Source organism: Seriola dumerili, unplaced genomic scaffold (genome assembly GCF_002260705.1).
Source record: "Seriola dumerili isolate Sdu_G_001 unplaced genomic scaffold, Sdu_1.0 BDQW01000226.1, whole genome shotgun sequence".
NCBI classification, from domain to species: Eukaryota; Metazoa; Chordata; class Actinopteri; order Carangiformes; family Carangidae; genus Seriola; species Seriola dumerili.
Genome location: NW_019174481.1, coordinates 6,784,422 through 6,797,242, shown reverse-complemented (window position 1 = coordinate 6,797,242; position 12,821 = coordinate 6,784,422). Strand labels below are relative to the sequence as shown.

At 40.9% G+C, this 12,821-nt stretch overlaps 2 protein-coding genes and 1 long non-coding RNA gene across 3 annotated transcripts; 2 read left to right on the top strand and 1 right to left on the bottom strand.

Moving 5' to 3' along the window:
* The first annotated feature begins 1,139 nt into the window (after positions 1-1,139).
* On the top strand, positions 1,140-3,760 carry LOC111229119 (zona pellucida sperm-binding protein 3-like). Its single transcript, XM_022755306.1, has 8 exons — positions 1,140-1,547; positions 1,711-1,826; positions 2,015-2,118; positions 2,260-2,437; positions 2,566-2,683; positions 2,841-2,926; positions 3,108-3,379; positions 3,654-3,760. Exons 1-8 carry the CDS (start codon positions 1,140-1,142, stop codon positions 3,758-3,760), a joined length of 1,389 nt encoding a protein of 462 aa, XP_022611027.1.
* A 2,898-nt stretch (positions 3,761-6,658) lies between these two features.
* Positions 6,659-7,670, bottom strand: LOC111228987 (ADP-ribosylation factor-like protein 14). Its single transcript, XM_022755121.1, has one exon. It carries the CDS (start codon positions 7,623-7,625, stop codon positions 7,020-7,022), a length of 606 nt encoding a protein of 201 aa, XP_022610842.1. The 5' UTR covers positions 7,626-7,670; the 3' UTR covers positions 6,659-7,019.
* Positions 7,671-8,454: 784 nt separating this feature from the next.
* On the top strand, positions 8,455-11,975 carry LOC111229024. Its single transcript, XR_002665389.1, has 3 exons — positions 8,455-8,592; positions 9,971-10,102; positions 11,639-11,975. It is a non-coding gene; the product is annotated as an uncharacterized LOC111229024 (long non-coding RNA).
* Positions 11,976-12,821: the final 846 nt, after the last annotated feature.

The window sequence follows — 12,821 nt, the reverse complement described above, 5'->3', positions numbered from 1 at the left end:
CAGTTAACAGAAGAGGTGGAACAGACTCAGAGACACGGGAGAGAAATAATGAGTACGATGTACAAATATATATGATAATGCATTTGACAAATATGCATTTGTATATTTTCTAAGCTCTGTAATTATTGCCCTATTGCTGTCTTTTTTTTCCTTCAAAAAAAAAAAGAAAAGAAAAGAAAAAAAGAAAAAACATGCACAGGAAGAGGAAATACTGTAGTCTTCCCCTCAGACTGCATAGGGCTCCAACAACTTCCAAATACATTCAGTTGCCAGTTTATTAGGTACACCTAGCTAACCTGAATTGTATTGCATGATACTGACAGGTGTATCTATGTTCTGTCAACTCTATTTATATCAGTGAGGGTAGGACGAACGCAATACAATTTACCAGCACCACAGAATGATCATACATGAAAACCTTTCTAAAACACAAAAAAAAGGACATTATAAACTTCATGAAGTTAGGATTTATAGCAAGGTTGTTGAACTAAACTGCATTAGTTTTAACCAGGCATCCTATATAGGTTTACTGGTATAAACTAGCAACTGAGTGTGAGTAGGGAAGTCTATATCCTGACAGGTAAAATCCGGGGCAAATAAAGTTTTCAGGCTTGTAAGGCATGCTCAGCTGCTCCTGTTATCATGTTATTATTTCAGATTATTAAATTAGTAAGATGGTAAGACGGTGACGCTGCCTAGGTCAGGACAAAACCTCGAAGCACCAACAGACATTAGCTCAGTTACATTAAAATGCCGTGTCTATCGTAATCATTTTGCAGCTGACAGACTGAACTTATATGCGGTTGTAGTGCCACCTAGTGGAAAAGTTAGCTCGTGGCACATATGTAGCTTAGCCTAAGAACCACACTAATGTACACATTTATAAAGTTATGTATATTATAAATTGGAGGCTATTGGTGAACTATTAATTAATTACGTAGACTAAAAACTGCTGATTAAGCTAATACCTTTACGTTGATACACTTGATAGTGAAATAGAGCTATAATCAGTCGAACCAGGTGCGTTTGAGTAGCCCAGTTCAAGTCAAATCAACGAAAATGACTTACACCTGTGGTGATATTTTCAGCGGTTGCAGCACCCCGTCACTCCTTCCAAACCCGGATGTTCGAGCCCAACGATGGACCGAAACCTGCAAAGACCCTCTTCTTGGTGGATTATCGTCCTTATCTCAGTTTCTACACTCGCAGAAAGCCGGTTAGTGTACAGCCGAGGCTCCAGCGCAGCAAACTCACGCACCCAGACCAGGACTCACGATAACATACATCCCAGAGAGCCAGCGGTAAAACAGCAGCAAAGCGCAGAGTACAGTGTGCGACCTCGGCCTGTCGTGGTCAAGTGCCACCCGGACTCGATGGAGGTCGTGGTGCAGGCCGACATGTTTGATACAGGCCTTCAGGTGGACGGTACACATCTGCGCCTGGGCTCAGATTCACTAGCTGAGGAGAGTGCATGCAGAGCATTCCCGTCAGGAGTCGCTGAATTCACCATCCGGACCAACCTGATTGATTGTGACACCAAACTCTCAGTAAGCATTGTTTTGTTTGTATATGCAGCTCTAGTGTTGTTGTGGAAAGTCGTCACTAAAATGTTTCACCTGTTTGTTTGGGTATTGTTAGAAACTTGGTTCAGCAAGTGTTATTGATTTTATTATGTAGAATATATTGAAAACTTACAATATTCTTTTCCAGTCGACAAAAGAGAAGATTGTTTATTCTAATGTTCTGGTCTACTCACCGGAAGCTTCATCTGATGGCTTGCTTAGACTGGATGGAGCAGCAATTCCAGTTGAATGCCATTATGAAAAGTAAGTCATGTTTTGACACAATAGGGAGTGTGTGTGTGTGTGTGTGTGTGTGTGTGTGTGTGTGTGTGTGTACTGTAGGATGCAGCTTCTTGGATTTTGATAGGATTATTTCTGCGTTCAGCCCTCATGGACAATTAAACAGCACTAAGAATTAATCTTGAAATATTGATGTGGCTGTGTATTTTCAGGAAATATGCTGTGGATATCGTTTCTCTGCATCCAACCTGGGTTCCTTTTGTCTCCAGGACCTCAGCTGAGGACCAAATAGATTTCAATCTGCGACTCATGACTGGTATTGAAAGGATGGCAGTGATAAAGCATCTTTTTTTTTCTAGTCTGAGGAGTCTTATGTAACATATGAGTAATGCTTCACTTTGAAGCTGTCTGTTGTTTTCCATCTTGACAGGTGTGTTTATTTTTATCATTTTTGTAGATGACTGGCAGTTTGACAGGGGGTCTTATTCATACTTCTTGGGTGACCCCATTCATTTTGAAGTCTCTGCCGTCATTGGTAACCACATGCCCCTGCGAGTCTATGTTGACTACTGTGTTGCCACAGCAACTCCTGATGCGGAGACAACCTTAAGATATGACTTTATTGAACATTATGGGTAAGCACCACAAGCATATAAAACCATTTCCTCCTGCAACCATAAAAAACGAAAGTGCATCATTCTGGTTTTTGACATTTGAATGAACTGCATTCCTAACATTTTGTCCTCCTTTGCTGCTATAACAGATGTCTTACTGATGCTTACCTGACAAACTCCATGTCCCGCTTCTTACCAAGAGTTGCGGAGCACAAGCTGAGATTTAAGCTAGATGCCTTCAGGTTTCACCAGGAGCCCAGGAACCAGGTCAGTTGCCTCTCCTGTATGTTTTTTTTTTTTTGCTGTCACATCTTCACCTTTGTGCATGCTGCTGTAAGATGCATTTGTTACATTGTTTTGTTCAGTATACATGAGACCTGAAGGAGGAGTTTGGTTGTATTTCACACTAATATCTCTCCTGTAGGTCTACATAACCTGCTACATGAAGGCTGTTCCGGTCACATTAACTGTCAGCTCACAAAACAGGGCCTGCTCTTTAATTGAGAACAGGTATTATATATTATTACTAATGATATAGCAGTTTTATAGTCAGCAGGGTTGGTATAGTGTCACAGTATTATCAAAAATTAAGGAGTAAAGTTTTCCCTCCCTTCCCTTGCATTTTTTGCTGGTCTCACAAATTTGAGAAGTGAGTTCCATTTATTGAAAAAAAAAATCCCTCCTTGTCCAGATGGCGGTCAGTTGATGGGAATGACCAGGCATGTAGAAGCTGCAATATATCCCATCAGGTTGAGGAGCCTCCCTCAACACAACCCCCTACAACTACCATCAGCACCAAAGCCTGGTCCACCATGATTTCACAGGAAAGTTTAGTCCAGAGCGGAGATGAGCAACATCCAGCCAGATATATCCGTTTCCGTCCAGGAATGCAGCAGAGCCAACAAAACAAACCTTATCAATCTTCTGATAGATTAATGAAGAGGGGAACAGACAATAAAGCAGGTGAGTACAACAGATATTATATATTCTGAATTATTTCCTTTTTTTTTTTTTTTTCTTTTTACATCAATCTACTGTATGTACAGTTGAGTAACTGCAATACATTTTTTTTGCATGTCATTCAGCCATAATAAACACAATAGATCTTTTAATTTGAAGGTTAATCTCGTCATTCGACTGTCTTTTCCTTAATTATATTTAAATATACTAGTTCAATGCAGCTGAAAGAAACCCTTTCCCATTTTTAATGAGACCCCATGTGATTTGTTTTTTTCAGAGAAAACTATGCAGCTGGGACCTCTTATTGTCCTCCCATCCAGCAAATTTGTAACAACACCAACAGATGCCAAAGTGGTGCTTTCACCAAAGAGCAACACCACCTGAGACTTGGGATAGCACACTGAGGGCTGTTGATTAAGAAAAAAAACAATGATTTCACTGCTGCCATGAACAGGACAAACATTTTTGGCACATGACAAACCCTGCAAATGCAGAGATTAATCTCGTCATTCTAGTCTCTTCTCATTTGAGTTTTTCCTGTCAACCATTTTCACAGGAACAGTATTTACCATTCTCCATGTACTTTAAGGGGTATTTTTTGTTACAGTTCTTGTCTTTTCCATACAAAAGTCAACTGCTTTTTTTTTTTTTTTTTTTTTTTTTTTTTTCAATAAATATTTTACCACATTAACTTGGGGCTTTTTGTCGCATCTACCTTATGCAAGAACAGATGAACATCACAATTTACCCCATTACTTGATATCTGATCTTTACAAAATCCAACATCCTGTAGTTGTTGGCCAAGAATTCAATATGGCTTAAAGCAAATAATTTAATTAGTATTGGGTTTTAAGCACTCAGACTCATTAGGCCCATGCAACAGAAGTGGATGTCAAAAGGATGTGTTGTGTGTTTGTGTATTTTTACACATACGCACAAGACATAACACAGAGTGTATGCTTTTGACATCCACTGTAAAGATTCATCAAACATAATACTGGCTATTTTGAACCAAGGAGAAAGGCAGACATGCTATTAGGGAGCATTTCCCTCCATTATTACCCACAACCTACTCATCATGTAGTCACATAATTGATCAATCATTGTGAGGGTATATAATGGAACATAAAATGTTTGCTTTGCTGCAGCATCCAGTAAAATGATTAGTCACTGTTCTCTGTAGTATGGACCTACTTTTGAAATTGAATCAAAATTAGATCCTTTTTGAACATTTTTGCTGACTTAACTGTTGCAGTCTACCCAATGAGAGTTTTAGCAAAAGTCCTTGTTGACTGCACTTTCTACTTGCAGCATCACATATACGAATCAGCACGAGTGGATGTAGACCAAACCATTGCAGCCTTTTAAGAGATGACCTGACTTGACCCCTGAATGTACACAAAGCCGTATTAATATTGCAAATGGAAATAGACCCTCTGTGCTCTTCCCTGCTGGAACATTTAAGTTATTTGACTTTCGTTGTGTCAGCACCTCGGACAGCACCCTTCATTGTTTTCCCTAGAGGGTGGGCTGAGCGCTCTCCATGGTCCTGAAACAACAACCCTGGCTTCTCCCGGCCGCTTGTTTTAATGTCCCTTCCCCCTCGCCTTCATAATTAATCAGAGGTCATTTTTCAGTGCTTTCTACACGACTGGTCGATTTCCTGGGCGCCTGTTTACTTTCATATCAATGATCAGCAGAGAAGTGAATACTACAAATGAATGTGTACTATTTTCTTGACGGCATCAATATATTCGCTAAGTGCATAATAAATCCTAGGCATTCTGAAATACACTTAGGATTTAATGTTAAGCTTATTAGCATATTCATATGTTGCAGAGACAATTCGTGCAGATTCATCTGTCTGAGTAACCCTAATTATAGGCTACTTCAGTGAATACTGACTATATTCAATGTGCGAACATATCTATGTGATTGTTCGTTTCCCATCTTTTTTCCAATATTTTAATATGTCCTCTGTTCTTGCGGTGCGCTGATGATGGATCTGCGTCAGCATTACAACCAACGCATCTTTCATTGTATTATCCACAAGTGAATCGTCTCGCACGCATCCTGTTTCCCAAGCGTTTTTATCCAGTATCAGTGGATCGTTTCTCCCATTTGAACAGAAAAGCGATGTTTTTCCACAGATGCCAAATGCTGGTGGTGTTTATCGTCTGCTTTCTTGTTCGCACAGTTGTTTATTCCATTCGAAAATGTGGACAGGTCCTTTGCCGGGATGACCAGGTCTGCTGCGTGCAGGGAAATGACACCACTACCAGCTGTTGCAAGCAATTCGTGGACAAGACTTACTACAACATCGCCATGGTCACCCGGAAACTTTCTGGGATTCTTATTTTGTTGCTTCTCTTCGCTGTGGGATACTTTGTCCAGAGAGTGTTGTGTTCTAGGTCCAGGCAGCTCACCCCGCCACACAACGGACACCCAACTGTTACCACATCACAAGAACCGCTTGTGGAGAGCTGCACACCGGACAGCTTGATGGATCCAGCCCTAGCTGCCCAGCTGCCCACATACGATGAATGCAAACGCTTGCCGACATATGAAGAGACGGTGCGGGATGGGAGCAGGGGACGGCTGGAGTCTTCTATGGGACAAGCTACATGACGGGGATGAAGTGGACCTTTACTATTCAGCAGTGTAGATCGACATTTGAGATTGCAATTTATATGATCAAAGTTGATATTTAAGAAACACCAAAAACAAACTGCCCAGGACGTTGTCTGGTAGCCTGTTTTCCCTGCAGCCTGATGTATTCTTCTGTGAATACTTTCGACCTAATATTTTATCTTACGTTGCACTATTTCTTTCCAGAAATGTGTGGGCCAACGAGAGTCCAAGTTTTCTGTCATGTTCTTAAAAGGCACCCTTTATTAATGGCTTTGTTGTTGTTGATCACCCAATGTTTCACAGGTCAGTAACAAACCACTAATGAGACTACGTTTGGGGTTGCCAAGTCTCTTTGGCTGGAGTAGTATATGATGCTGCATCATGATACTTGCTCTGTCTTTTTGGCTCTTGATTTCATCAGGAATTATCTTGAAATAAAAACCATTTACAAACAACTTCTTATCATTTAGCACAACAGACTGGATGGATTATTGTAAAAAGCCCAATGATTTACACACAACCAAGAATCACTGCAGCTGTGCCTGTATGACCAAAACATGCCTAAAAACGTATGGTTGTTTATTATAGCTCGCTGATACTGATGCTGTATCAGTGAGATGCCTATGTTTAATGTACTTGCCCATGACTGTGTGAGATAATCGAATTCTGTTTAATAATTGAAAGAAGATATGCATACACCAATGAAAACATCTTTACAGTTACTTATTGTGTGTGTCGGGTACTCAGCAGTGGTTTTAATGCACCGTAATACACTTAATGGTATCTTGTGTTTCCTGTGGTGCCCATTAGAGTATGATCATATTTTTACGCATTACCCACATAACTGAGTGACTGTAGCCTATGCGCATAAGAATCACTGCATAATGATCCAAAAGGCTGGGTCTCTTTAAATATGATTTATTGTTGGTATGGTTGTTAAGGGAGTTAAGATGTAGAACAACTTATTTCAATGTCAATGGTCTGGAAATAACACATTGCATCTAAATAAAACTTAATGTCTACTACTCGCTTTTAGGTAGTGCACTGTTTCCTTGATGTTGTCTTTCATCGCCCCAGTGTGTGATGAGAGTTTGACCATTTGGACCACTTGTCTGAAGGCCTCTTCAATTCCAAATCCCGTCGATGCGGAACAAGGTTGAACGAACCAGTCCCGACCAGAGCAGATCTTCCCCAGGTGAAACCTGTCTTTGATTTCCGTGGCAGTCAGAGCACCGTTCACGTCCTGTTTGTTGGCGAGAATGATAAGCGGACGGCCCGGCAGCTGGTCACTCCTCAGCGTCTTCTCCAGCTCCCTTCGCGCTTCCCCGAGACGCTCTCTGTCAGAGCTGTCCACCACAAACACGACGGCTGCTGCGTCCTGGTGGAAACTCTTCCAATGCTCCCGCATCTTCCCCTGGCCACCCACATCCCACACGGTTAAGGCAATGTTCTTCCTGTTCTTTCTCGCGTCGAGCATTTCCACGTTGAAGCCGATGGTAGGAACGGTGCTCACGCAAGCGTTGTGTTTCAGTTTGTAGAGAAGAGTCGATTTTCCAGCGTTGTCCAGGCCTAGGAGGAGAACTTGGGCTTCAGGTTGCTTAGATCCTCGAAGGCCCATGGCGACGTGGAAAGATAAAGACGATCAGCTGAAGTGGTCACGTTATCCAGTACAGTTCTCTTTTGACGCAATGTTTGCTTAGTGCGTTGCCCAGAGTTTAATGGATAAGCCATTTGCTCTGTGCTGACTATAACTCAGGGCTCACCTATACGGTGCCACATCAGGGGGCAAAGTTTGTACCTGAGGACATCAGTCGTTATGTGCTTGCCACTGTAAAAACCAATAGACCTGTTGTTCATCCATTTTTTAATGCAATGTGCTCAACATAAATTATAAAATGTTATCCGACATTTTACTGAAACAGCTTATATTCTGCTACTTAAGTTATGGCTCTAATAATACTATTAATAATAATAACTTTATTTATATAGCACCTTTAAAAACAGTTTACAAAGTGCTTTGACAACAAAGTAAAAACATTAACAGGCAGGAGGCAATCTAACAACAGAAAGCCGGTCAGTGAGGCCAAACAAAAGCAGGACAGAAATGAGGTTAAGTTAAAAAAAAAAAAAAAAGAGAAGACATAGGCCTACAATACAGCCTACTTCAATATAAATAAAAACAATTGGAGAGAGTAGATGCAGTAAAAAAAAAAAGCAATTAAAGAAATAAGAGGATGATAAAAAAAAAGTTTTTATTGAGTTAGTCTGTATTAACTGAAGTTTTTATTGAGTTAGTCTGTATTAACTGAAGTTTGTTTTAAGAAGTGATTTAAAAGAAGTTACTGACTGCTACTGTATAAAAGGCTCTGTCCTCCTGTGTGTGTATCATTTGTTATTTACCTGCAGGAAATGACGTGTGCACCCTGCAATCAGTTTGCGGAAGTGTAAAAAAAGTGGAGAGATTTTGAGTTAGTATGCCTGCATTAGCCAACAGTTAAGTCTAGCGTTTACCCGTGACAACTGATGATCTTCTTCTCCTGTGTGCTCCAGTTGTGATACTCTGAGTACTGAGTTAATGACGTGAAGTAAGTGTCTGTCGCTCTCTGTTACGTCACGTAATATATTGTTAAGTTTCACCTGGTTAAGTTTCCCCACGTGGGTGTGCGTGTGCACAGCGTGATGGGGGGTATTTCCGTCATTATCACAATCCTGTAAGTGACTGGAGAAAGTGTAAGTTAGCTGTTGTCATTTTTTACACCATTAAGGTGAATTAGGAGCGTCAATTGTTGCTAGGACGGGTTGGTAATGTCTCTGCGTTGTGTGTACGCCATTGTGTAATGCCCTGTTTGACCAGCTGGTGTCGCCATTGGACTATGCAACCTGGTTCATTATGAAATGTTTGTTTATTTCTCTGAATACGATCATATTCTCATTTGTATATTGTAACTCTGGGTCACTATTTATGTTATATTCTTACTCTGTGTAACCCTAAGGGGCTGCTATGTTAAAGGAAGGCCTTACCCTGCATATTCATATAGTTTGTATCAGAATGAGTATTAGTAGTGTATTTGGTACACATATATAAATATGGAGATTTCTTTAATAATGTTTTACAGTAGTTGCTCTATGATCTGTTGCTGTTAAGATAGCGGTTTTATCCCCAAATGCATCAGTACCTACTGTTTGTAAAATAAGAAACCAGTCTTTTCTACATGTTAGCTAATCCAGTTCCATATGGCTTATTTTCAGACTAAGTATAACCTGCTATACTTAGTGCTGGCTGGTTTCTCTGTGTTTGTTACAGTCAGGCTCACATGTGAAGAGGTATCTGATCTTGGTGAAGCACCCCATACAAATGAAATAATTATATAATTATTAAAACGGAATATCCTCTACAGAGTCCATCAGCAGACTTCAGAGGTTCACAGTTTTCTGTCTGTCCAGCAGCATCAAAACAAAGTTGTGTAAATGTACAAACACAGCCACAACAGCTAACTACAACAGCCACAAATTAAATACTGAACTACCATTCTGATCAAGTCTCCATGCTGCAGTCTGCAGACCAGCATGCTTTCAGTCTGTCATAGATGATCTGATGTTGGGGTTTGATTCATTTAAAATGTATTCTGTTCCAACTGCTTGAGGACAACACCGTCAGCTCTGTGAAGAACTAGCTGAAGAAGATCCAGAGTTCTGAATAAAGATTATCCACAATGCTTAGAGAGTCAGAGGGAGGATGAGGAGGTTTTGGATACGGAGTGACTATGATTCTCACACATTTGTATCAGATCTATGAATTCTTCCTGGCTGAAAACAGTCAGAAACTGTTCACAACTGATGTATAGAAGAGATTTCATAGAGAGGGGGAAAATAAGTACCATCTTGATGAAATCTGAAAGTTTACATTTATGAGGTTTATTGTCATTTCTCCTCACTGAGTACATTTCATGTTTGTTCATTCAGGAACTATAGAGCTGCAGTGTGCTGACGTAAACTCAAATCTAAGCTGAAGGAGAAGTTCCAAAAGCGGGACACCCAACCCATCTGAATCAGATCGACACAGAGCTCTACATCCCAGAGGAAGGAACTGGAGAGGTCAGTGGTGAACATGAGGTCAGACAGATTAAAACAGCATCCAGGAAACCAGACAACCAATCGGACAAGACGACATCACAATAAATGATTTCTACAGTGAAATGTTGTAGTGGTATGAACCACCACTCTCACTACTGCTTGGAAATCCCATAACTACATACAATGCACAATTTAATGTTATTTTGTCTTGGTAGGTGGTGAACAGTGGCTTTTTAACTTTAGTCTCTAGTTTATGGATGTTTATATGTATTTAAGACAGTTGCACATGCTGCCCACTGCACATTCCAGAACATTTATTGCTGCAGCTTTTGCAGATGTGCATGTACATGTATGACCATGGTGCACTGTGCCTTGTTTACATACAGTGACATGCAGTGATTATTTACCTCAAATCCATTCTGACTCAGTTCCATCATTTTAATATTCACTTCAGTTTTTCCACAACACATTTGTCTCCTCAGTGTAAGTGACAATCAATAGGCCAACATGATGCAGCATAACAACAATAATAATAATAATGAAGAACAATATCGAGACGTCACCAACCAAAAAAAGAAATGTAGTTTCTCAGTGAACTAGCGCTGGCCTGCTCAGTATAAAGAAAATAAAGTGAGGTTTAAAGTTCTTTAATGTTCATTTCAACATACAAACAGTCCTCATACTATCGCCGTGACATCCTCTCAAGATAAATAGTAAATGTCAGTTGGATGTTGTAATCCTCAGACGCAACATCACTTTCACCTAACCTTCTTAAAGTTTCTAGAGTTTATCAAAAACAAAAGCAACCATTAAAAATTCAGACATTAAGCTGCTGCGACACTTCAGTTATTCAAAGTAAGTCTGGGCAGACATAAAGTCTTCACTCTCAAGGTGACCTCCAGCCTATCACATTCAGACTACCGTCATTGTTTAAAAAACTGTTTGATTTAAAAACATTTCTTTGTGCAAAGCATATTACACACATTAACAAAATGAATCCTAAAAAGGAAGACAAAGTCAAATAAAAAGGAAGGAAAAATAAATTAAGGTTGGTCAGCCATTGGAAGAGTGCAGGTTTCACTCTGTTTACAAACCACAATTCAGTGGTTTATGTTAACCCAGTACTGACCTATCCCAAGCTCCTGTCTTTCATTTGTTCTGGTCCACATTATTCTGCAAATACAAATAAAATTAGGTGTTTTCATTCTTATTAACACTTAGTGATTATCTCACAATCATGTTGAAAACAAGGCATGCGCATGACGCATGGTAGCCTACTCTTAACTTCCTCTCACCGTCTTCCACTGCGACAGTGTCTCATACAGACTAACTCAATAAATATCAGTGATCAGTCCGTCCAACTCTTCCGTGTCGCGGAGACGATCCAAATCCACCTTGACGCGTGGAGGCGCAGCTCAGCGCAGGAACCCAAAAATCACCGGTTTCCTGCTGCTCGAGAGAAGCACGCACAAAGTGCATCCAATCACCGGGTGCTTGACTCAGTTCCATCGATGAATTCGGTAGCATTTCATTTCAGTCATTTATTTTTCTATCTAGATCTGGTCCACTTCTCTCCCGGCTTCACCCACACGCCGCCGGTTGGGTTATCCATCACGTACTCCAGCCCCCCGGTGTCGCAGCGGCTTTGGGGCCAGGAATGGTGTGTTGACTTCTCCAGTGCCCGGCACGAGTGAAGATAGGCGGACTGACTGGTCACCTTCCTCTGTATGTGAACAACGGAGGCTGGAGTAGAACATGAGTCCATTCTCTGATACATGTCCACTGCGCCAAAGCGGTGGAAAACCACCCTGGCTTCTATGGAGGATTTGGAGCCGTGCTGTCCCATATTGTTACTTAAATTGAAAACAATCCAAGAAAATAAAAAAAAAAACAAAGCAGAATTGTTTTATTCTTGCTGAGTTGGCTGAATGAAAACTTTCTTCCACTGCAGCCTGCGCTCACTTGCCTCACTTATAAAGTGCCAAATCCATATAAAATAGGATCAAGACTTCCCGTAAAGCTGTGGTGTGACGCACTTGACTTTATGGTCATTAGACACCTATTGCAATGCGGGTCTTGAGCATTTGGATCACTTCATGTCCGAGCTATTCTGAGTATCTCCACCTGGCACAGACTGTCACTAAACTCGGCGTCACCGAGCGCCTCCGAGCTGTCTCCGCCCCTCCTGAAGACTGCAGCTGGGGGCCAGTTGCTTTGCAGTGGCAGTGCAGAGCTATACGCCAAAGAGTGCTATTTTTGTTCCAGCAGAGGCATTTCAGAAACACGCAGAAGATGTCACGTGTTTTTCCATAACCTCACTCTGACCTCACCACCTCATTTGTTTGAGCAAACAAGGGTGTTGAGACCGGTGGTTGGTAGCCAGGACACAGCCGAATTAAGTCCCTGGAAAGGCCATAAAAAAAGCAGAAGAAGAAAAAGAATCATTCCTCCGCATTTAGCTTATTCTTGTTGTGCCCTTGAGAAAAGCGCTTCAGACCTAACCACTCCAGGAGAGCTTTCCAATATGGCCAGCATCAGGTGTGAGTGTGCACTGCACCAAAACCTGTTGTGTGCAAAAAAAAAAAGAAAAAAAGTAGGAGGCTATAGTGTCATTCAAATGAAGAAGCAGTGGTCATAAATTGAATCAGATTAAATGATGAATAAATGATTGAATTTATGTCGTGAACATGCTGCACAGTCATAGGCCACTAGAGGCCAGAGTGGAACACAAGGCCTTTGT